The sequence below is a fragment of the Dendrobium catenatum genome, unplaced genomic scaffold (assembly GCF_001605985.2).
Source record: "Dendrobium catenatum unplaced genomic scaffold, ASM160598v2 original_scaffold_117933, whole genome shotgun sequence".
NCBI classification, from domain to species: domain Eukaryota; kingdom Viridiplantae; phylum Streptophyta; class Magnoliopsida; order Asparagales; family Orchidaceae; genus Dendrobium; species Dendrobium catenatum.
Window position 1 is genome coordinate 425,151 of NW_021436368.1, and position 26,608 is coordinate 451,758.

A 26,608-nucleotide genomic window follows, 5' to 3' on the forward strand; every position below is an offset into this window, starting at 1 on the left:
TAAAAGCACTGTTCAAATTGCATTTGTTCACATGCAACTGATGTGAGGAGAGAGGAGAAAGGTTTTGGAGAGGAAAAGAAGGATTATGAACTGCTCCGGATAGTTTTTAGCCATAAACCATCATGCTAGTTGGAAAAATTATTCACCTCAAGGTAGGTGTCATTTTAACTCTCAGTTTTCAATAATCTAATATTTTTTGGATTTATCCTGAAAAAAGATAATAACTTTGTATTCATAAAAATTTTTTGTGTAACATTTATATGTTATAGATATTATAATCATAAATATTTTATTTATTTTTTGAATTTTTTTGCTAGGCATTCTAGATTTGGTATTTTTTTATCGAATAGAAAATAATCCAGACTCTAAAAAATAACATCATAGTATGATTAATGTCTCATAATGATTTTTATACAATCTTTGATAATTTAGTTATATTTAAAAATTATGAATTTTTATTTGGAAGTATTTTTGTTTCCTACGTTGAATGAATTGAATGTGCAATAAATCCTAGCCAAAACAATTTAGATATAGTTAATGACAAACCATACTTTAATGGAGGGTGTGCAAGATCCTAGACGAAGTAAATGATTATTTGCCAATTTGGTTTGATTCAAACCCACAATGAAATCTACAATTCTTAGGAGAATGTTTACATAGCTTCAGTAATCAATCAAATGCAAATGATCAAAATGGAGGAACACATTGAACCCAAAAGACTTGAGAAATAATTTAGAGTGAGAAGCTAAGAGACTCACCACTGTAAGAAGGGCCAATCAAATTCCTAATAACTTGACAATCAGATTGTTGGGTTTTTTAGAGAGTGGAAATGCAATCATTGATGGATACTTGGATTCAAAAGTTTCTTCATTGGTGCTTGTTATCATTTGTTGGTTCCCCTAGAGAATTAAGATAAAAAAAATTGTTAGTGATAACAAAAAAAAAAACAGGGAGATGGAGAGAAACCAATCCTTGTGAATCAACTGTAACAGTTCTTTGTTCACAAATATCGCTAATATAATTAGTCATAGAGAAAGTAAAAATAAAGCCATACCAAATTCTGTTGGAGCTCCCTTATTAGGCTCCTTTATTATATGATGACAACATATCATAAAAAGCATTATTTAAGTAGTTGCAATCTCCATCTCTCATCGATATAAAATGCCGTGGAAAGAATCTCAACACTTAAAAGATAAAAAAGCCTGATGCCTTGTTTGCTGAGTCTCTCGACCTCCAAGGACTGTCCATTATTCAATGCCAATACAAATAAAGAACAGGATAGCCTAAGCCTTATATGAGATGAAACTCCAGAACTTATTTGATGAAACTTTGTTAGAAATGAAATATACAGGGTGTTTTTTAGTATAAACTCTCAATCATGTCTCAACACCAATGTTGAGAGATCTCGATTTTTTGCGGTGATAATGAGGGAATAGCATCCTTCGGATCTTCTTTTCTGCTGAACTTTCAGTCGTCACCTGTATGAAGTGACGAGCATTAGTACTTCTAAAAGAAAGACCATAGCCAAATTTTTTGGAAGCCTTTGAAATAATGTAAGATGCTTGCGGAAAAAAAGTTTGAAATATATGTACAATCAATATTAAAAAAAAAAGCATGTATAATGAATAATGCATTAAAATATTATTGCGGATATTACTTCATAAAATTATTCCGAAAGAATTCTAGTTTTTCATGTAAATATTGCAGGAGATATATTTTGCCTCTTAATTAAGCTGGATTTCATATAAAAAAATTGGAAGCTATAGTAGTGAATTGAAAACAATTTCAAGAGAAAATGTTTGGGTTAGCTGTTCTCCTCATCTTATTTCAAATGCTTCTGCTTCTCTTCAATTTCATGTGGCTTCACCACTTTAACCTCCAAATAATTTATCTTCTTTCCACTAAAAATTAAAACAGTGATAATAGAGCCAAAGCTAAAAAGTTGTTGCTTAGTTGGGAGGTTAGGTGAAGATTTTCATGGCTTTGGCATTCAGCAGACGACATATTTGTTTGGTATGGTGCTGGGGACCGAATAGTAGTAGCCTCTCTACATTGGAAGACAGGAGGAAAATCAGAAAACAGGGGCAAATGCACACGTACGCTTCAACAAGCCATGAATACTACTACATTTCCTAGCACCATGCAACGGCCGCATCTAAAATACAAGAGTTTTTTTTTTTTTCCCACACCCCAAAGTCTTCAGGTAAAGAGTTTATGCAATAGAGGAGAATCAAACTCAAGCCTTTGGTAACAACTTCTAAAGCCCTTACCAACCGGACTAGTTGGCACCCATTCGGAATCTCAAGAGCTGTAGAAACAATGAATTTTTGACAAGTTTTTCTCCGAAGTTATATTACCTTGCTACAATCATTAACACTAAAAAAGATCCGCATATTTTCTAGGTTACAGAATTGATAGATCGTCTCTTAACACATGGGAAAATGTTACATATCAATATATGTTATTGAATCCTAAAATTGTACAAACAAATTGTGAAGAAAGGGCTACCAACAAGAAGGATCAACCGACAATCATTAAAGTCTACCAAAGAACTTCAAAACAATAAATACTAACAACATAATGTTGGTTGTAATAAGCACTAGTTTATTTTTATTTATTTTAATTGAATTTTTGTTAGGTAGACCATATCCATCTTGTAAACTTGGTCTACCCAAATAGTAACCTCCTATTGTAAAAAAAATATTATAAATAAAAACTTCTTATTTCTCTTCTTTCTTTTTATCTCTTCTATTTTCTCTTGGGAGTTTACACTTACTCTTAAAAGTGTTGTACTTTTTTAGATCTCTAAGAAGCTTACAAATGATGCTCTCGTTGAAACAAACCTCAAGCCATTGCAAGAAGCTTCTTCACTGCGGTTCTTCCTTCATTCTCATGGTTAACCCATCAAGATTCCAGTCATCCTCTTCTTCACACCTGCCGGCCAGACCATCTTCAGTCCACCATGTTTTCTTCCTACAGCCACAAGTCTACCGTCTGCCACAACTTTCAGCTCCAACGGACAAATCCACTTCTTTGGGATCATCATTTCTTGTTCATCGTCATCCATTCCCTGCTAACAACCACGGGTTGCTGCTCTTGTAGCCACGGCATTCCACTGCAGTCGCAGCCCTCATCCGCACCTATTCCGCAGAATTCAGTCGCAAGAACCTGTCATCCACAGTAGGCCTTCCTCAGTCACGGGATTCAAGCCGCAAACCTTAGCAACTAAGGAAGCATTTGCCCAGGACTACCTACCCCGCAAGACTCATTCGCAGACCTGCAACAGTTTAAAGAAATACTTCCAGGATCTCCACTCTGACCAAAATCTATTGCAGCAAGAATCTTTTTGCAATTACAGCAGCGCTGCTAACCACATGTACAATTACAAATTTTCATCTCTCCTCCAGCATGCATCAGGTTTTCTGTTCCATTGATTTTTTTTATTATTTCCATCAGAGTCTACCTTACTGAAATTTAATTTCAGCACTTTGCAAAACAGAAACTGAAAAGAACTTAAAAGAAAAATAAGAATTAAAATTTTTAATTGATAATAGTTGAAGAAAAGAAACCAAATACAATATAGATCATCTATTAGAGAGGAAGATCCGGCTCTCCCAAATCTCTAGACGCCGCTAGAGACCCAAAAAGAATTAGGGACCACCAGTTTTCAGCAAAAATAGAGATAAAATCTAACCCTAGGTGAACCACCGAACAAATACATGATCGTAATGCCGAACAAAGTATTTAATTTTATACATTCATATTAGACCTTCAAGGTTTATAAAGATTTATTATTAAAAGTATAAACTCTCGGAACCGATACTCGTTGAAATTAACTGAAGTATTTAATGTTTAACATTCATATTAGGCCTTCAAGGTATCTTACACAAAAAATTCGCATATTAAAATGAACATCCTAGGTTCTGATCAGAGCCCTGCATTGGGCACCCATACCCACACTCACCCACGTACCCACCCATACCCAATGGATATGGGTGGGTATGGGTATACTCATAGACTTATGGGTGGGTATGGGTGGGTACTCAATATGGTGGATAAACCCTCAGGGAGATCATCCAGCACATCTTCGAGGAGAAGTTCGTGTTCAGCCCGTCCATGTCGTTGCGATGGTGCTCGACCCGGTCATGTAGATGCGTTTACATCGGTTGAACATCAATGCTGATTAGGTTGACGAGGCCAAGGAGAAGTTGAAGGCATATATGATCAAGCACGGCCATGGCCTTAACTCAGTCATCGATGAAGATGACGATGGCATAAGGCCACCGCCGGCTAAGAAGGCACGGATAGACACCACCGCCTCCTACTCAGTTTGCGATGACTTGCCTAAAGATGATGATGAGCCTGAGATGGCCACCAACATTGCCCCTAATAGCTTGCAAGTCAGAGCCGGCCTAGAGTTCACGGCCTACATGGCGCATAAGGTTAGCCTGTAAGAACAGAAGATGTGCGGTGACGAGGACGGGGAGTTCGACGTCCTAAAGTGGTGGGGACTGGTGGGCATCAAGACGTTCCCGATCATGGCACTAGTCATAAACTCTATTTTATGCATTACGGGCGCCAGCGCCATGTCTGAGAACAACTTTTCAGACGCCGGCAACACACTGACTAAGAAGCGCAACAGTCGAAAGCCCGCTCACGTGAATGATCTATTATTCTACCAATTGAACAATGACTTGCGCGGCTTGTTAACATGTTAGTCCAATACACCGCAAGCTTCATATAACATATTGTGCTGCACTCTAACAACTTGTCCCCTGCATCATTATATAAAACCATGTATTGTATATTACAGGCATTTGGGAAATATGAAAATACTTTTATTTTGTTATTGTCTTCTACATTTCAATTCTTTGTAGGATTTCTTTTACGTCTAAGGTCGAACAATGCATGGATATGGGTGGGTACGTCATCCTGAAAAATATTATGAGTGGGGGGTGGGTGAGCGAAGCCAGTCCGCACAGAGCGTGGGTACCCAATGGGTACTCGACCAGGACCCTGTGTAGGGCTTTGGTTCTGATATCTAAACGATAACTCCATAAATTAGGAGCTTGACCCGATCCTCTGTTTGGAAGCAAACAGAGTTGACAAGGTTCAACTAATAGAATGATAATACCCATAAATCCCTGATGATGATCGCGTTAAAGGTTGTTCTCAACCGGAGAGGATCATATCTTTTTTAAATGTCCCCAAATCTCAAAATCAATCATTAAAGAGCTTCAATTTAAATAAAAGTTCAAAACTCAAAAATCACAAAAATTAAAACATTTAAGATGAAATAAATCACCTAATAACTTAAAGCAAAAATCAATCCACCCACAATAGTTTCTCAAGGTGGATAAATTTGAAAATCACTTCAGCTCACAAACACCTAATGTTCAATTGATAATATTACTAGGATTCATTCTTGAATCATCTATTGCCAGTAAGGATGTGATATTTATCCTCTAACAGGTGGTTTCGTTGCCAAATGGCACCACATGTAAACAGTTATGACCGAGACCCTCTGACCGAGTGGTTTTGCCAAATGGTATAACTAAATTACGGTCATGGCAAGAGCCCGTGTGTCCCCCAACGGCCTAAATCTTTGAGTAATGAATCAGTAATATATAATCAATAGGGTATAAAGCCCTTTGTTTGCTAAGGTAGACTCAAATATGTCACCTTAGGCAAACATTCACCCCAAGTCTACAATGTACCCATGGACGAAGCAAACCGATAGTTGCCGACAAGGTTCCTCCGATCAGGTTGGGTCGACTACCTCCTTTGACTAAGAAGACTAGAGATTAGGATGACCCGGGATGACGAAACCATGGGATATTGATCTGGTTCATCGTCATTCCCCCCACCATCCGTTTTAAGTGCGCAGTGATAAATTCTAATTTTCAATATCTAATTATGTTGCTACTACAAGCTGGTAATAAGTGCATATTCTAATGACTAGCCTTAATCGAAAGTTCCCTCTCGTTATCGAGAGGGATAATTAACTATACATGGTTTGAATTCTTCAAAAAAAAAGTTAATAAACTGCTACCAGATTAATGATAAATTTAATAACATTTACTGTAACAATTCTAATAAAATAAAGGAGCATAAAATACATAAAATAATTGTAACAATCATGCCAATAAAAAATAGAATTTAAGTCGAAGCTGGTTCTCCCTTTCTCCAGCTAAATCAATTGTTAAGACGCTTTCCACCTAACCTCCTCCTCGGGCGCATAGCAAAGGGCCAACTATTGTTCCATCAACCACGCACTAACACACTACAGCTTAAAATGCAAGTCCAATTCATACTACAATTAATAAAATTCCAATATCTTTGGCACCACGTAACAGCATCATAAAGTAGAATATGGTGCTGAAACAGAGCTATAGAAACTAGAATGCAGTTAATTATATTTAATTATAAAGCATAAATTTAAGTACAATATTAATCCAAAACTTCAGATTAGGTTATACAATGTACTACCCGAGCATTAAATGAAATGCGAAGAGTTTTTGCCTCCAACCCAAAGAAGACTCTTACATCCATGCCAAGGCTGTCAACACCAATAAGATTTGCTCCCTGTGTGAAAAGCCTTGCTTTAGTTTAGTAAAGCAACTTAAAACAAAAATTTTCAAAACATAATAAATGGTGTAAAGAAAAATAAATTCTAAAGGATGTTGTACAACATATAAATTATGTAAAAACATTAAAGCATCAACAAAAACTAGCAAAAACAGCCTGATATTAACCCTTAAAAAATTATAGGACTTCAAAGAGAGGAAAATTATAGGACTTCAAAGAGAGGGTGGAGGGAGGAGGAAGCAGAGCAAAGGGGGGCAACAGCAAGGGCTCCAGTCTGGATTCAGGAGGAAGAGCAATAGGAAAGGGAGGAGAGGAATGGGAGATTGAGAGTTGACATTCCTTGTTAACTGAAATAATTTGTCAACAGTTATTCAGATGAAGGCTGGATGAATCAAAATACTGAATGCTATATGATACTAGCAAACAAGGAAGTTTAAGTATACAGGAACAAATATTCGGGCATATTGAAATACAAAAAGTAAGAGTGCTGTCCATGCTAACTTTTACCTCAACAACAAGACCCTTCCTCTTTCGACATAGAGCTTTAAGAGCAGCATCAAACTGCATACCGTCCTCACTAAAACGTTCTATAATCGCTGAAGCACAGTGTGCAAGAACATCAGGTTCAGCATCTTGGAAATCTTGCAAATCAATAATTGACTGCGAGATTTCAAAGTAAGAAAAGAAATTAATGACAGGCTGCAATTTAACAAATCAATGAAATCATTTAAAGTTACCACAAGCAAGCTATCGGTGCATCTGTAAAACTGTAATTCATAAAAGTTCTAATAACAGCAGTCACTAGACAGTATAAAGTGCAGAATACTTGCTTGATCACCATATACAGAAAAGAGCTCCATGGTCATAATCTCCAATTTGTAGAGGGTTGAATTTAAGTTGCTTCTATCTCGTCTAGAGCTGAAGTTCAACATTTCTCTATCTAGGCATCAATATGTTTACTTTGTCAAATTAAAGAATAATTGAAGGTCAAAAGGGCTTCTACGACAAAGGTGGATAGTTGCACCTATTAAACCATGCATTCCAGCCATCCGTTCCTCTTCCTTCTCTGATTCATCTGCACATGAACAGTCGACTCAACTAAATTTCATTTGAAAAATGAAAAAGTCCCATAAACAGCCTCTATGGTGGAGCATGAAGTACCTCTCCAATCAAACACAGAGTCATCTTCTTCCTCATGGAATAACCGCCGAAGATAAGATTCCTCATCAACAAAAGCAGGCCTAAGACATCCCATGATGGAAAGACCATTTGTTGGATAATCCATCTTCTCCTTATGCTTCGAATGAAATGACTGCAAATTTTAAAAAAAGTAGCATATTCAGATATGCTATTTAAGAAAAGAGATGAGCATCTTATCACTTATAAAAATAGATATAGTAAAACACATTGATTATTTTCTTATAAGAAAATTAGATCGTTCATATTGTAAAGTTTGTAAAGTTTGTAAAGTTATTCCGAGTGAAAATTTTTGTACCCAACATCGATTATTAGTTTTGGAGTTTAAGATAAAGGGGCAGAAAATTAAAAAAAAATTTCTAGGATTAGATGTGGCACATTTAAAGGATATTAACAAATGTATTTTTGAGAATAAGATTTTAGATCTTAAGATTTTGTCTTGTGCATGAGGATGCTAATGTTATGTGGGAAGTGACTAGTGATATTAAGAATATTGCAAAAGATATGCTTGGAGTTTCGAATGGAAAATCTACTAATAGTAAAAATAGTTGGTGGTGGAATCCAAATGTGCAAGAAAAGATAAAAAATAAGAAGATTTGATATAAAAATTAATTTAGATGTCAAATTTCTGATAATTGGGAAAGCTATAAAGAGGCTTGTAAGGAATCTAAGAAACCTATTTGCGATGCAAAGAGCTTAATTTTTAATGATTTCTATAATAGATTAGGTGCTAAGAAGGGAGAAAGATATATATATATATATATATATGTTAGCCAAAAAAAAATATAGGAGTAATAAGGATTTAGTTCAAGTGAAGTGTATTAAGACAACAACAACAACAACAACAACAACAACATCAAGCCTTTATCCCACTACGTGGGGTCGGCTACATGAATCCTTTTTCTCCATTGTGTCCTATTAAAGTGAAGTGTATTAAGAATAAACATAAAAATGTACTTTTCTTAAAAGATGATATTCAACAAAGGTGGATGAGATATTTTTCTAAACTTTTTAATGAAGAATATAAAAATACGATTGACTTCAGTGACCTTACACCCTAAATGAAAATGAAGATTTTTATTTTTATCGGTGTATCAATAAAACTGAAGTTGGAGAGACTTTAAAGAAAATGAAGTGTAGAAAAGTTGTTGGACATGATGATATTCCATTAAAGGTGTGGAAATGCTTAGGAGATAAAATTTCTTGGCTTACTAAACTTTTTAATACTGTTTTGAAGACTAAAACGATGTCAGATGACTGGAGAATGATTGAGTTAATTCCTATTTTTAAGAATAAAAGTGATGCACAAGAGTGTGCGAATTATAGAGGAGTAAAGTTAATGTGTCATACTTTAAAACTATGGGAGCGCGTAATTGAGCGTAGGTTGCGGCGTGATACTAATGTTTCTCAAAATAAATTTGGATTCATGCCAGGTAGGTATACTATGGAAGCCATACATTTATTGAGATGTTTGAAGGAGAAATATAGAGAGAATAAGGATGATTTACATATGATATTTATTGATTTAGAGAAAGCATATGATAAAGTTCCAAGAGAAGTGCTATGGAGAGTTCTTGAAAATAAATAAGTTAATAACGCTTATATTCAAATCATTAAAGATATATATGCATGAGTTATTACTTGTGTTCAAACACAAAGTGGTTTGACCAAGTATTTTCTAAATTTTGACTGGATTACATCAAGGATCAGCCTTAAGCCCATATCTTTTTGCTCTAGTCATGGATGTTCTCACTAGACATTTGCAAGAGGATGTACCTTGGTGTATGCTTTTTTATGATGATATTTTTCTTGTTGATAAAACTAGAGAGGGAGTTGAAGGTAAACGAATTATGGAGGTCAACCTCAGATTCTACATGTTTTTGCTTGAGTAGATCTAAAACTGAATATATGGAGTATAATTTTAGTAGCAATAGACCTAGTGAGGGGATTGTGATTTTGGGCGATCAAGTCATTAATAAGAGCACACGTTTAAGATATCTTGGATATATTGTTCAGAGTGATGGTGAAATAGATGGGGATATTATCAGCAGAATTCAAGTTGGATGGTTGAAGTGGAGGAATGCATCGGGCTTGTTGTGCAATAGAAAAGTCCCCCTTAAACTTAAGGAAAAATTTCTATAAGATGGTGGTGAGACTTGCAATGCTTTATGGTGCCGAATGATGTTCATTAAAAGAGAAGCATAATACTAAGTTAAGTGTTGCAGAGATGAGGATGCTTAGGTGGATGAGTGGCTTTACTCTTAGAGACAGGATACGAAATGAGCATATACGTGAAAAGGTAGGAGTAGCTCCAGTGGAAGATAAGATTAGAGAGAGTTGTCTTAGATGGTTTGGTCACATTAAACAGAGGCCTTCCGATGACCAGGTTAGGAAAGTTGAGGTATTAGATTTGACTTAAGTTAAGAAAGGTAGAGGTAAACCTAAAAAGACTTGGTTAGAAAATATTAGAAATGATCTTTTTTTATTAGCTTTAAATGAGAATTTGACTTTTAACAGGACACAATAGTGAAAAAGACTTTTTAGAAATGATACTTCTTCGTAATATATTGAGCTCTCAGCAGATGTCTCTTCAACTCCTCTAGCACTCGATCTCTCTCCTCCAAGTACTCCTCTACTGAAGAAATTGGAGTATTGCTACCCCCAAAGTGCACCAAGTGGGGATGATCCCGTCCATATAACACCTTGAATGGGGTCATCTACGGCAGAATGAAAAGATGTGTTGTACCAGTATTAACCCATGATAGCCACTTAGCCCATAGCTTGAGAGTCTCCGACACAAAGCATCTCAGGTAAGTCTCTAAACTCTTGTTAACTACTTCCGTTTGGCCATCCGTATGTGGGTGGTAAGTTGTGCTCCTCGTCAAAACTGTCCCCTGTAATATGAACAACTCCCTCCAAAAGTGACTGAGGAACACCTTATCTCTATCTGATATTATCGCCTCTGGTACTCCATGTAATATAATCACTCTCCGATGAAAGCTGAAGTCAATGTCACCACTGCATAGGGGTGTCGAAGGGGGATGAAATGTGCATACTTGCTCAACCTGTCCACCACCACTAAAATCACCGTGAAACCTTCTGAACGGGCCAACCCCTGTATGAAGTCCATGAATATCTCCTCCAATACTAGTCCCAGTAGAGCCAACGGTTGTCGTATTCCTCCTGGTGGCATGACCAGGTATTTTCTCCTTTGACAGATCTCACATCTGGACACCATGTAAAGCTCTGAAGCTAGCCTCTTCTATGTCTTCTCCACTCTTGAATGGCCCCCAACCGCACTCCCATGAAACTCCTGGAGTAAGTTTGGGATGTGGATCGAAGTACGGGACATCACAAACCTCCCCTGATACAACAGTCTGCCCCCTCCAATGAGTACCCTAATTGACTACCCTTTTCCTTTAGTAAATCTGCCATGATCTTTCCCAAATCCTCATCTCTAGCACTTTCCTCTTTTATGGCCACCCAATCAAGCATCAAAGGAACAGATAGTGCCACTATCTGCAGCTCCCCCATACATCTGGACAAGGCATCTACCGCCTTGTTCTCCACTCCTGGCTTGTACTGAATCTCAAAATCATACCCCAGCCACTTAGCCAGCCACCTCTGATGCTCCTCTATCACCATCTATTGTTCCAGCAGGTATTTCAAGCTCCGTTGATCTGTCCTGACAATAAAATGCCTCCTAAGTACGTAGGGATGCCACTTCTTAATGGCCAAAATGATGGTCATTAACTCTCTCTCATAAACAGACTTCAGCCTAGCTCTAAAAGTTAACACCTGGCTGAAATAGACAATAGGTCTACGACTCTGCATAAGCACTGCACCCAACCATAACCAGACGCATCTGTAGCCACTATGAAGATCTTAGTGAAATCTGGCAACGCTAGGATCAGTATCGTAGTCATAGCCATCTTCAAGCTCTCAAATGCTAATGTGGCCATCTCCCCCCATAAGAACCCGTCCTTCTTCAACTGCTCAGTCAGTAGCCATACTATGGTGTTATACCCCTTTATAAGCCTTCTGTAGTAACCAGTCAGCCCTAGGAATCCCCTTAGCTCATTCAGATTTTTAGACACTGGCCACTTTAGCATTGCCTCAATTTTGGACTGATCTGCTGCCACCCCTTCTTTTGATACAATATGGCCCAAGTACTCTACACTGGCTTATGCGAAGCAGCACTTCTTCAAGTTGGCTCTCAGATGGTGCTCCTGCAGTACCTCTAACACCCTTTTTAAATGCTCTCAGTGCTCCTCTTCTGTCATGTTGTAGACTAGGATGTCATCGAAGAATACCATTACAAATCGTTTGAGATAAGGTTTGAAAACCTTATTCATAAGAGCCTGGAAAGTGGCTGGAGCATTTGTGAGGCCAAAAGGCATCACCAGGAACTTGTAGTGTCCCTCATGAATTCTGAAGGCAATCTTGGGCACATCCTCCTTCATTCGGATATGATGGTATCCTAGTTTCAAATCTATCTTGTTGAATATCATTGTTCCACACTTCCACTCAACTCATCTAACAGCTCGCCAATAACTCGTATGGAAAACTTGTCAGATAGAGTTTCCTTATTGAGCGCCCTGTAGTCCACACAGAATCATCAGTTGCCATCTTTTTTTCTTTACCAATAGTACCGGACTAGAGAAGGGACTAACGCTGGGTCTAATGATTCTTGCCTCCAGTATCTCTCTAATCAGCTTTTCAATTTCATCTTTCTGAAACTAAGGGTAGAAATAAGACCGTACGCTAATGGGTGACACACCTTCCCTCAAAATAATGGCGTGCACCTGCTCCCTCTACAATAGCAATCTCTGAGGTGGCTGAAACACCTCTTGGAATTGCTGAATCAACGACTGTATGGAGAGGGGTATGTCCCCTCCCTCTTCCAACCTCGCTCCCTCCAAACTGCATAACTCCACCAAATATCCTCCACCGGCCAACTGTATATCCCTCACCATAGTTTTAAGAGAAACCATGGATTTGGATAGCCCTGCATCTCCCTTAATCACCTCCTTCCTTCCATCTACCATCAATTCCATCGTGAGTGCTCCCCAATTCACTTTGGTGTCTCCCAAAGTCTGCAGTCATTTCATCCCTAGGATGACATCTGTACTCCCCAACTCCAGTGGACGAAAATATTCCCTCACCTGAATCTCCTGGATAGTCAGTAGCACTCCTCTGCATATCCCCTGGCCTTTCTCTACCACGTACCCATCATCACCCCGTAACAACCAGTATCCACCAATCTCACTCCCAATTGGTCGACGACCTAAGTGGAAATGAAATTGTGAGTAGCCCCACTATCAATTAGCAGCACCACCTCCATGTCCTCTATCTCCCGCTTCACCTTCATGGTATGACTCATGGTGAATCCTACCACTGAATTCAGGGAAACCTCGGCCAGATCCAAATGCAGCTTCTCCTCCATCTCCTCCTTTGTCTCCTCCTCACATCCCTCGGTTTCTTAGTCATCACAAACGGTGAGAACCAGAAAAGTTCGGTCCTTGCACCGATGCCCTGACGTATACTTCTCATCGTACCTGAAGCACAACCCCTTATCACTTTTTCCCTGCATCTCTTTCTCTGTCAACCGCTTGAAATTTCTCCCATTCCCTCCTCCTGTTTTCTCCCTGATGGCCTCCCGATTTCCTCCCGATCTCCTCCTCACATCCCTCCTCAGTTTCTTAGTCATCACAAACGGTGAGAACCTGAAGAGTTCGGTCCTTGCACCGATGCCCTGACGTATACTTCTCATCGTACCTGAAGCACAACCCCTTATACACTTTTTCCCTGCATCTCTTTCTCTGTCAACCGCTTGAAATTTCTCCCATTCCCTCCTCCTGTCTTCTCCCTGATGGCCTCCCGATTTCCTCCTGTTGCATAACCTTTAGGTGCTAAATGGGTAGTCGTCATCCTATAAGTGCCCCCTGTGCTGCTGCTCCTAACTCCCCTCTCTAGATTTCTCTGATTTTCAACCAATTGGGCCTTCATGGCCTCCCCAAGTCATGAGGCATCGGAACCTTCATTGTTACTCGGATCTCTGCCTTCAACCCCATTATAAAATTTCCCTCTAATAACGTATCTGATAATCGCTCCACTCTGCTGGCTAGGTGCTCAAATCGTTCCTGGTAGTCTGTTACTGATCCCTCCTGCGTCAGAGCAAAGAACTGCTCATAAAAATCTCCTCCACGGTCGGTTTGAAAGCATTCTATTATGCAGTAAATGAATTCCCTCCAGTTCCTGATAGGTCTCCTCTAGTCTCTCCACTGATACCATGACAGAGCCTTCTCTTCCAAGCACAAGCCCATCGCTGTCAGCTTCTCCTTCTCCATCAGTTCATTGATGGCAAAGTATATGTCCACCTTATAAATCCACCCATACGCATCCTCTCCTTCAAATATGAGCATCTTCAACTTCTTAACCTTTTGATCGCCACCATTCCCCCTTATTCTTCCATAGCTTCCCCTCTCTCAAGTGTTAGGCCCTATCAACATCTCCCGGTCTTCCCTTGCCCTGCCATAGCCCAAACGTCCTTCAAATTCCCCCTTTCTTTCTTCGAAATCAGCACCTCGGCGGCCATAGTATCCCTCTTGTCATTCCCCATATTCACCTCCTCTTTCTTCCCTATGGACAGGCTCTAGATGGGGTCTTTTTCTTTCTCCTTCCATGATTTCCTCCTCATTTTCCTCCTTTACGGATTTCAAAATTTATGCTTTTCCCTTCCACATCTTTTGCCACGGAAGCCGCCGTTTGGTTGTGGATTTCCAACATTTTCTTCATTATGTCCTAGAGATCGTCTACTTGTCCTTCAATGTAGGAAATCCTTTCCTCTACCGATGTCTTTATTTGATTTATCTCCCCTTCAAGCCTTTCTTCTAGCGCGTCTACTTTTTTGGCTGCCATCTTGATCCAGATTTTTTGTAGATCTAAAAATTTTGGATTTTGATTACAAAAACAACAACTTTCTCCTTTCCTGGCCAAAAATCAACCACTGAAATTCGCCAAAAAACAGTCCATGAACTATCCCAAGACTTGCTCTGATACCAATTTGATAGGAAATACTTGAGTTAGCAAGTAACCATAATGGGAAATACTTAAGTTCGCAAGCAAACCTAACAATAATCAGTAAAACAGTGAGAAACCCGAAGAAAATATGGTGGAAGAACAATCAAACGATAGATAATCTTATAGAAAGCAAAGCAAAACAAGAACGAAGCAAAGATACAAGAGATCCTCAATTCGAGAGGAGGATCGTCTCTCCCAAATCTCTAGACAATAGAGTCTAGAGCCCAAGCCGCCAAGAAACCCTAATTGAGAACAAATCAAATCATAATCCTTCCCTAAAAATCTCCCCCTCTAAATACAAGCACTTTCGTAATCTAATCTCCCTCCCAAGACCAAGCCACCCACTCCTTTTGAATTTGAAATCTATTTGACAAGTTGGGGCCCACCATGTGGGCGGGAAATAGCAAGGGAGGCGGACAAGTTCCGCCTCCTATAAACCTGAGCCGGCCCTTGGGCCGGCTGGGCCGGTTCAGGGTGAACCGGCGGCTTAACATTAGTCTATTAAATGTCAGACTCCATTTTGTTAGGCTTTGTTGGGTATTTCTAGCTGATTAAGAACGTTTGTTCCTTACAAAATTCATATTCACAAAAGTGATATTATGCCCAACTGTGCAGGCATGGCATGCTCGTGTTGAATCTTAATGTGCTATGGAGCCCAACCAGCTCCATTTGCTTGGTAAGCTCCAATCACGCTATGCTTGGTTAGGCTTTGTTGGGTGGGCGAAACCAGATAAGGCATGAGAATCATTAATCTGTTCACATTTGATTCAAACTGCTTATGGCCGTGATTTTTAAACAGAAGTGATGCCCCGGACACTAAGATAAAAGCATTAAATCATTAATTTCAGTAAAATTATTTAAGCACCACAAGTTGCATAATGGAAGATCATTATTGAACTTATTACTCATCAATAGATATGTGCATTAATTGATTTAATTCCTCGTGAAAAAGTAATCAAATATGTGTATGGCTTGAATTTGCAGTGAAAGCTAACTGATATTTACATCATAAAGTTTTGAAGTGCGAGCAGCATCACATCAGCCAATTAACTGACAACTACAGTACATGGGGTCACATCCTATTACTGAATAAATGGAACAGTTTCATTGATGAAATTCATCCCTGACTGGAGGTCTGAATCATCATAGGCAGGGCTCAACTTAACCGTAAGAAATAAGCTTTGGAGGGTAGCATACATCTAAACAATTAAGGATTCGTTTGGGACAGCTTTTGGCTTTTTTTTTTTTTTGCTGCTTTCAAAAAAAAATTTTATGTTAAAAAACTCCTTTAGAAAGTATTAGGAAAATTGTCCAAAAGAAGCCTAAGTCTTTAACTTGTGTTAAGCTGCAGGAATGAGAGTTTGTGCTGTAAAGGTATTTGCATGTATATGTATGCATATTTATATCTATATGTGAGTGTGCAAAAACATCAGACAAAATGTGTCAAAACTAGAAAAGCACATACATCCATGTCATGCAAAAAGCCTACATGTGCTCTTCAACTCCATCATGTCCAGCTCTTGCGCATCTTAAGAATCTAAAAAATTCCAGTCCCTTTATTCCAGTTTATTGATCTACACGAGGATGGTTACAAGCAAAGAACTGCAGGACTTTCTCCATTCCGAGATATGGGGAATAAATCCCTCAACTTGGATGGGAGCAGGATATCAAAATCCAACAAGACCTCCCAAGCAAATTTCCTTCCCTAGGCACCATAATATTGCCCTAAAAAAGGGAAGATAAGTGAGTGAAAGCGTAAAAACATATATGCTGATCTATCGGTACATCCATGAAAGGTGCCAAATCATAACCCCCTCCCAGACTGCTTTCCCTCAGGTCCTCAGCAACTAAATGCTCATTGAAATCATCAAATGCCAAAGCAGGGCTGGTTTCAAAACATTTTAAACCATTCTGGAACCCGACCAACCACATCAACATGCTCTTCCATCATCTTCTGATAGGAAACACTTGTAGATCTCAAGGAATTCCTATCAATGTTTGGAAAACAGTGAAAATTATCCACAAAAATCCATCAAAAACTAGGAAAACAGTAGATATTGTGTTATTTGATGAAATGTAAACGGAAAATACCAAGATACAATTGATCTTCTATTCGAGAGGACGATCTATCTTTCCCAATTCTCTAGACGCCGCTAGAGCCCAAAACCTAAGAGAGATCTCAAATTTCAGCCGAATTCAAGATGCCCTAACCCTAAGAAAACAAATCATTTAATGCATACAATCCAAAAGGAAATCTCTAAACAGTCCCTACATTCAATTTTCCCTCATAAACTCCTCCTAAATCCTTCCTAATCAAAGCTTTTGGCTATGCGGTTTGAGCAGCCCGTACAGGAGGCGGAGAAGTTCCGCCTCTGTTACACGTGAGCCGGTCCAGTATTAACATCTTCAATCTCCACAAATAAATGATAAAATCCAAACAAAATTGCATAGACTAATTGTCCAGTATTTCATGGCATAAACTCACAAATAGTGCTGCAATATATATAGCGTGAGGCGTAAGCCTCATGCCAGTGAGGCGAGGCGGGCCTCAACCAAGTTGAGGCGCAAGCCTCATAAAAAAAAACTCGAGGCGTAAGCATCGAGGCATTTTTTACTGGAATTGCGCAAAGGCGGACCTCAAGGCGAGCCTCATATTGCGCAATTTTAAACAATGCTTGGAGTAATGAATTTCATAATGGATGCGTCCAATAATGGTTGACAGCAAGAATGGCATACCAACCATGAGGCAGGACAGTGGGATGACCCAGATCTACTTTAATTAGTTATAAATTGATGTGGTAAAGTTAGGCTTCACAGTGCCCAACCAGATCTAGCACTAATCTTACATTACCTATTGGTCCTATTCTACCATTCAAAGAACAGAAATGCATGGTGCTGTGACGTACATCAATCAGACCATAAATGTGAGCCACCCAATAGTACAAATTAAAATCATTTCTCCTTCATTGTACGATAGTAGCGGTAATTTCTATTTTACATGGGCTCATGCCATCCAACTTGAATTCTACTAATAATATCTCAATCTATTTCACCATCAATTTGAACAATAGACCCAATATATTTAAAATATGTACGCTTATTAATGACTTGATCACCCAAAGTCACAATCCCCCCACAAGAATTGTTATTACTAAAATTACACTCCATAAATTCAATTTTAGATACTCAAATAAAAGCCTTTAGAGAAGTCCATAATTCAAATTTACCTTCAACTACCTCTCTAGTCTTATCAACAAGAAGAATATCATCAGCAAAAAGCATAAACAAGGGTACAACCTCTTGCAAATGTCTAGTGAGAACATCCATGACTAAAACAAAAAGATACGGGCTTAAGGCTGATCCTTGATTAATCCAACCGAAATAGAAAATTACTTGGCCAAACCATCTTTTGTCTGAACACAAGTAACAGCTCCTGCATACATATCCGTAATACATGAATATAAGCATTATTAACCCTTTTCTTTTCTAGAACTCTCCATAGCACTTCTCTTGGAACTTTATCATATATGCTTTCTCTAAATCAATAAATATCATATGTATATCCTCCTTATTCTCTATATACATCTCCATCAAACCTCTCAATAAATGTATAGCTTGCATAGTAGACCTACCCGACATGAATCCAATTTGATTTTGAGAAACATTAGTATCGCACTGAAACATATGCTTCATAACTCTCTCCCATAGTTTTAAAGTATGACACCTCAACTTAATTCCTCTATAATTCACACAATCTTGTGCATCACCTGTCGTTGAGAAAAGTGGATGGTTGCATTAGATAGTCGACAGCCAACATAAAACTTGTCGAATAATCATAACAAATAAATACAACTAAAAAGAAAAATAATAAGAGATTATCTAGATGTTTTAATTCAGATATTTGTTATAGTGAATGATGCATAAAGGATAGTTTGTGAGGTGGATAAAGCAATCTTGGAAATTTCTTCGACAAGTACAAATGGATGGACGAACTCACGAACTGCAGAATTTGTGGACTCTTTAAGAACCACGGTAGCAACAACCAATACCCCACCTCAAGTTGAGTAGTAGATTGATGGACAGGCTGAGTCTGTGGGTCCCACTAGGGTGGGCGGCGGGCAAGAAGAGCAAATAGGATTAATTATACTTTAATTACTTACTATAGAAAACTAAAATTTGAAGGAAATTATAAAAGTTTATTTAGGGAAAGAAGACTGATTTGAATTCATATTTAGAGGGAATTAGAAAAGATTTATTTAGGGAGAGAGGGCTGATTTGAATTCAAATTTAGAGAGGAAATTAGGAAAAGTTATTTAAGGAAAGATGACTGATTTAAATTGAGATCTGAGAGGAAAGTATGAAGGTTTATATTATGGTTAATAAGGTTGTTTTATATTAATTAATTGTATTTTATTATAGTTTTCTTTGGAGTTGTTTCTGGCGGCACTTAGGGTTTGTGGAAAGTCGGTCTACCTCTCAAATAGTAGATCAACTTGTATCTTGGTTTGTTTTGTCGAAATAAAAATCTTTCTCGTTGATTTCTGCTAAGTTTTTTCCCTTTTTTTTTTGTGAGGAGATTGAATTCCTAAAATAGATATCAATTATAGCCAACTTGGAGTTCAAATTTTCAAAACTACTAAGTATGACCTTAATGAGAATGTCAATTGTCTAAAGATTCAAAGGAGTGAAAATAAGTTAGATGGTGCTGTCATTAGTCTTTCTTTGATGAAATGATGACCAATCTTTGTATGATTGATAGAATCATGAAAGATCGGGTTATTATTGATGAAGTGACCAAACTTGCAGTGCTCATCTTGCATGAAATACTTTCATTAGATTACTTGATGATCTCTTCAATTATTGTAGCATTCTCTCAAACTAAATTGCAATTATAAACTTATTATAAAACTCCTACTACCCAACATTTATGTAACCCTTGTCTTCTATGCTTCCACCCCTACCCAAATTCCTAAAATCCTTGAGGCCTCAACAATAAATATGTGAAGAAATCATAAAAATATTTCACTTGGGAAGGCCTTGATGGAACCAACAGCATTTGAATGAGAGAATGAATTTGTGAAAGAAGTGGCAATGCAGAATGAGCAAAAGCAATTTAATCTAAAAGACTACTATTAGAAATTTATAGCACAATTGTAAGATTTACTTTCTCCAAAAAATTGTTTGGAATGATTTAACCAAAAGCTTGTCTAAACCTCAATTATGTCTTACAATCAAACTCATATAAGTGCTTCTTGGTTCTTAGACAAGCATATTGTAATTTGAAGAACTTTTCATTTTTAATTGAATTTTCTTCTTAGTTGTGCCATGTTTTGAGCATTCATTTTTTAAGTGGTTATACTTCTCCTTGTAATAGATGATGGCATGCCTGTTTGATATCAGCTCAGTATAATAAAAAAGACTTTTACGGACACAATTAATAAGAAACTTATAATCAACTATCACATAAGATTGAGTATCCTCTTAAATTCATTAGCTGTACAAATAAATAATCTCACCTTCAGATTTAGTCCCCTGCACTCCTGCTAATAAAGTAGCATGTTATTTAGAGTTCTCCTTGACATTTCTCGAGTATTATTTCATCAGTACCATCAAATATGTATTTCCACATGCATTAATGGTCACCTCCCTCCTTTTGATGTCTATCGTAGCGGTGTCAATATTCGACATGACCCGAAAATTCAGATTCCGAGTCGACCCATTTGAAAACCGGTCGGGTTCGGGTCAACCCGAAAATTCAAAATTGACCCGGGTAAACCCGAAAAGACACTCGTCCTATAGTCCTATCATTCGTCCCGTCATCCCATCCTCCGTGCTAGCCAATCGCGATTGCGCATCACGCCTTCTCGCGCATTGTGCATCTCACCCGCTTCGACATCGCGCTCGCTCGCACTTGGGTCAGCGGGTAGAGTAGGATCAATCAGGTTGGGACCGGGTCTGGTTCGATTCTAGACTTCTAACCCGTTTACCTAATCGGGACAAGCAAGCTGAAGTCGGCCAGCCTGGTTAATTCCAAATTGGACCCGAACTAAACCCGAAAACCCATTTTGACACCCCTAATCTATCTCAACCAAACTTTCAATCGCTTTGTTCTCACAAATTTTAATATCCAACATAATCTTCTCTCACTACATTGATGATCTTCCTCACTAACTAATCTTACATCTTCCATGAGCTATAAGATACCTCTTTTTCAACACATCTTATATAAAGTTCTAATAAATTCTTTGCTTCCATAATAAGCTTAAATGATTAAGATAATTAATTGAATTTGGATAACAAATCCGCCCAACCATGTCTCACAGCTTTGTCCAGTCCTCATGCCCTATTGTGCCTCGTGTCCTCATGTGAGGCAGGTGTTGTGCTCCTTGCAACACTTCTCCATCATCATACTCAATCCCTCATGACCTCAGGCGGTACGAATTTGCGCTCAACACCCGTACTGATGTTATTGGAGGGGAGGGGGGGAGGGGGCATAAAGCTTCAAATATTCAACGTGCTTCAACCAACCATTACCCTTTATTTCTTCAACAATGTTTAGGCATTCTTCAAAATAAGAAACCATCTACTTTTCAGGGTAAACTTGTACTTATTTCTCTAATAATGAGATTACATAGCAATCAAGTCCATACCATTATAAGCAAATTATAGACTATTTTCACAACATCCCTACTATGTTAGTGGCTATTTGATGTGAATGTCAAAATGCTCTCCACACTTTGAGTCAATTAAGGAACCACCACTCACTACTACCTGGGTTGTTTTTCCTAGGTTTTGTTTATACTACTTCAACCAACCCACCTCAAACTCCATGGTATCTTTCTTGATAAACCATTACAAGTGGGCATTGCTACAATCCCTCTTTCGATTGTCCAAGACTAGAGTTCCAGTTGAAATAGATATTATTATTCCCCTTAAAAAGGAGGTGTGGATTGATTCTTCATCTTTTGGACATTGGAAGAAGATCTAATTTAAGGGTATTCCTATCTATTGTTAATATTGCAAAAAATTTTGGCACAACTTCTCATAATATTTCAAGGTTCATCCAAAATTGAGGAAATCAAATATCTAGGTACAAGACACAAATGATGAGTTTCTACCTTCAAAAAACTATGGGTGCAGCTCCAAATTCAAATAAGGTTGTGTACAAATTTTGGAGTCAACCCAAGATCATTTCATGGAATCTTAATATTATGAGCCTACCCTTGCTATTAATCCTAGGAATATGGTGATGTCATCAATCCATCATCTTTATGAATGATTAGTGATCTTGACCCTCCTAATATGCCATCTCCACATCTTTTCTTGTTACTAAAAACATTAATGACAATATTTTAGACCTACTTGATGATTCAGATCGGAATCTTTAAAGCATCATTGCTCAGGTTCATACGAGATCTCAAATCCTCCTCACTAGGAAAAATAGAAACAAGAATATATATATATATATATATATCATAACTCACAAAGATTCATCAAGCTTTAAACAATGCACTGCTAATGAGTATTTAAGTAGTTACTTTTTTCAAAGGAATTATACTTCCTCCTATGTCATTAAATTATCTTTAATTAAATTTTTTTGTAATTTTTACCTTTCATACTATGTTGTACTCATTTTTTAACTACTTATAAAATTATACTTTTTTAAGAAAATCTTAAGATGGTCTCCTCGCTTTGGCTTTTCATAGGAACTACCTATTACTCGTGTTCAGGTTACTTCAACCAACCCACCTCAAACTCCATGGGATCTTTTTTTGATAAACCATTAAAGTGGGCATTGCTACAATCGCTCTTTCGACTGTCCAAGGCTAGAGTTATAGTTGAAATAGATATTACTATTCCCCTTAAAAAGGAGTGTGGATTGCTTCTTCATCTTTTGGACATTGGAAGAAGATTGAATTTAAGGGTATTCCTATCTATTGTTAATATTGCAAAACAAATTGGCACAACTTCTCATAATATTTCAAGGTTCATCCAAAATTGAGGAAATCAAACATCTAGATACAAGACACAAATGATGAGTTTCTACCTTCAAAAAAATATGGGTGCAACTCCAAATTCAGATAAGGCTGCGTACAAATTTTGGAGCCAACCCAAGATCATTTCATGGAATCTTAACATTATAAGCCTACCCTTGCTATTAATCCTAGGGATATGGTGATGTCATCAGTCCATCATCTTTATGAATGATTAGTGATCTTGACCCTCCTAATATGCTATCTCCACATCTTTTTTGTTACTAAAAATATTAATGACCATATTTTAGACCTACTTGATGATTCAGATGGGAGTCTTTAAAGCATCATTGCTCTGGTGCATACGAGATTTCAAACCCTCCTCACTAGGCAAGACAGAAACAAGAATATATATATATATATATATATCATAACTCACAAAGATTCATCAGGCTTTAAACAATGCAGTGCAAATGAGTATTTAAATAGTTCTTTTTCTCAGAGGAATTATACTTCCTCCTATGTCATTAAATTGTCTTTAATTACATTTTTGTAATTTTTACCTTTCATACTATGTTGTACTCATTTCTTTAACTACTTATAAAATTATACTTTTTTAAGAAAATCTTAAGATGGTCTCCTCGCTTTGGCTTTTCAGAGGAATCGCCTATTACCCATGCTCAGGTTACTTTCCCTCATCTACACCAAAATTTTTCAATAAATCTACTTTATACTTCCTATGCTCTATTTTTAATAAGCCTTTCTAAGTGGATGCTATTATAGCTTCTCTCTAGATTGTTTATAGCTAGAGTTCTGGTTAAATTAAACGCTTATATTCTTCTTAAAAATATGTGAATTAGTTTCCCATCTTGTGGTTATTGATCAAATATTGAGTTTGAAGACATTTGTTCCCACTATTCTTCTTACAAATTTTTTTGGCACAACCACTCTGAATTTTTCAACGCCCTTCCAGAACTACGGAAATCAAACATCCACATACAATGGGGGACATACAAACATGATCATTGCAGCTCTTATGTTAGATCAAGCTTGCACTCAGAAATTAGTACCGACTCTACATTTCAATGGAATCAAGCCTTAGCTGACTCCTATTAACCCCAAAAGATATATGATCGTCTCAGTAGCTACAAGCATGAACATTGAGCTTGATCCTTCTAATGTGTTTTCCCCTCATTTTCTTCCTATTATTGAAAATGTCGATGATCATGTTTCAGAGCAACATTATGATTATATTAGAGTCTTCATAGCATTGAAAAATATTGTAATGTTCATCAAACGTGATAGAAATAAAAAATTTATCACTATTCTCCCCTGTTCAATAGGCTTGAAGCAAGGTGTTATTAATGAAAGTATATGCATGTTTCTTTTTTTATTGATTCTCATACTATGTCATCATGCTTTCTTCACTTTTATTAGCTTGGGGTTTGCTCGTCTTTCACAACAACCTTGCAAAAACTTGCATTTGGTCCTTGAGCATGCACTCGTTAGTGCTTGGCTCTAGCTTGTGCTCGCTTGCTTGCATTAGTTGCTCGAGCTCTTTCCTTGCTCATTGGCCTATGTTAGTGACTCCTTCGTTGGCATGCTCGCATACAGTAAACGCACCCGCACTCAACTCCTGCTTGCTAACTTGTGTCCATGGTTTAAAATTGCGCAATAAAAGGCGCACCTCAAGGCGCGCCTCAGCGCAATATGGTCAATTTAAGCCTCAAAGCTCACGCAATAAGTTCAGGTTTTGAGGCTTACGCCTCAAATTTACTGAGGCGCGACATAAGACGCGCCTCGCCTCACATATTTGAGGCGCCGCCTCTAAAAAAACTAACATAATATATTTTTGTTCAGTTCGGACCCCCCCAATTACCGACGTGGATTGCATAGTGAGATATCGACGTGGCATCAACATTTAAACCCTGGTAAAGGTAAAATGGGAGAAAAATTTCACAATTCACGCGACGTTTCAGTTTTCAAGCATTCATTCCAGAGCAATTTCAAGCATTCATTCAGTTCCTTCTCAGATGTCGTCACCCCCAATGAGAAAGATAATTTGCTGGCATATTTTATGTTCAAGTTCTGCGTATTTTATGCTTATGCTATGCGTAGGTGTTTAAGGTTTTGAAGTTCTTCGTATTTTATGCTTAAGCTATGCGTATACGTTCCTTCTCGAAACTTTTTAAATGTTTGATACTTTGATGCCATCGTATTTTCTCTATATTAGGGTTTATGACTTTATGTTAAAATTTGAAACCTAAACCCTAACTAAATTTTAAGTTTTTAACAATTAAACCCTAAACTTTTAAAATAGAGTAGTTTGTGTCAATTTTGCGCGTAGGATGTGTGTACGCTATGCATAAGCACTGAGTACTCTATGCGTTTGTTGTGCGTGCTTGTGTGTATGTTGTGAGTACTCTATGCGTACATTGTGCGTACTATATGCTTATGTTGTGCGTCATTTGTGCGTATTTTGTGCGTATCTTTTTACATAATTCATATGTTTTAAATTTTTATTTTTCAGATATATGTTCGTCTTATTACCTATCAATGCTCTGTTCGACTTTTCGAACAATCTGTGATAATTTTGCTCAGCAAATTCCTCCTGAAGTCGTGGACACATTAAAACGTTTAAAGATCATACAATTTTGCAATTTCCTGGGTTTGAGCAAAATGTCCCACTTATTTATGAGCTGATCTCAAGGTGGAATATTTCAAAGCAATGTTTTATTCTAAAATGTCAGTCTATTCCTTTCACTGCTGATGAAGTGGCCCTTCTTACTGGTCTGCCAAATAAAGGAGAAGAAATATCCTGGCTTTCCTTAGCACATAAATCAATTACATCATTGAAAATTAATACAAACATGCTGGAGTTGAACAAGCAACCCCCCCCAGACTATGTTAAGAATGTTTATTATGTATTTATGTTCAAATTTATTTTTTCAACTTAACAACTTTAAGACCCCTTGGTTGCTTCAAAGAATAACAAATAATGAAGATTTTTTGTCAATAAACTGGGCAGGGTCAATTAAGAAATTTTTAGTTGGAGAGTTTAATAAGACCTCCTCCAAGATTTTAAATAAGAAGCCAGCAGGTTACATCAACGATTTTGTACCTCTGCTAATTGTGAGTGCTAAGTGCTAACTATTAAATTTTATTTAATTTTTATAATTCATTTGCTAAAATTTTCTTTCATCTTATGCAGATTTGATTCCTGAAGCATACTTCTATTCATGCTCCTATGTATGCTGACAAAAGGCTCTGTTTTCTAAGATGGACCGATGATATTGTATATACTACAGAGGTGATCACTAATTTATTTGTTAATCTAAGGAAAAGTCAGATTTTTAATGTCCTCCGGGGAGTTTCCCAGGTTAAAATTGATCTGGTTAACATCAATAAATATCCATCAGACAGCCCTCCATCCCCTGATTCCGCTCATGAAATATCCACCCATCAAACCCCCCCCCCCAATCTCCCCATCTGATAATGAAGGAGCTGATTGGGACACATTGGACTCTATAGGAGAGGATGAAGAGGAGAGAGCAGTTCATCATAATGATGATTCAAATGAATTCCCACTTAGTGATGACTGGTGAGTGATGACAATGCTGATAACTAGTGAGTTCTTATGTGATATGTCAATGTCATTGCTATTTATCTTGTGCATTTTTATATTTTATATATTATTTACTCATTAGTATATACAAATTAATCATTTTATGTTTACGCAATTTTTTGATTTTGAGGCTTACGCCTTG

The 26,608-nt window shown here is 37.6% G+C and overlaps 1 protein-coding gene across 4 annotated transcripts in view; it reads right to left on the bottom strand.

The window, feature by feature from the left end:
* Window positions 1–955: 955 nt before the first annotated feature.
* Window positions 956–26,608, bottom strand: part of LOC110113972 (uncharacterized protein At3g49140) — a 36,946-nt gene continuing 11,293 nt past the window's right edge. For all 4 annotated transcript variants that reach the window (XM_028692101.1, XM_020846699.2, XM_028692100.1 and 1 more), the window contains 6 exons: window positions 7,750–7,900; window positions 7,613–7,663; window positions 7,419–7,528; window positions 7,096–7,248; window positions 6,490–6,585; window positions 956–1,478 (listed from right to left, as the gene is read on the bottom strand). In XM_028692101.1, the coding sequence (XP_028547934.1) occupies window positions 1,377–1,478; window positions 6,490–6,585; window positions 7,096–7,248; window positions 7,419–7,528; window positions 7,613–7,663; window positions 7,750–7,900 (663 nt within the window). In that variant the 3' untranslated portion in view covers window positions 956–1,376. The remainder of the gene's footprint in view (window positions 1,479–6,489; window positions 6,586–7,095; window positions 7,249–7,418; window positions 7,529–7,612; window positions 7,664–7,749; window positions 7,901–26,608) is intronic.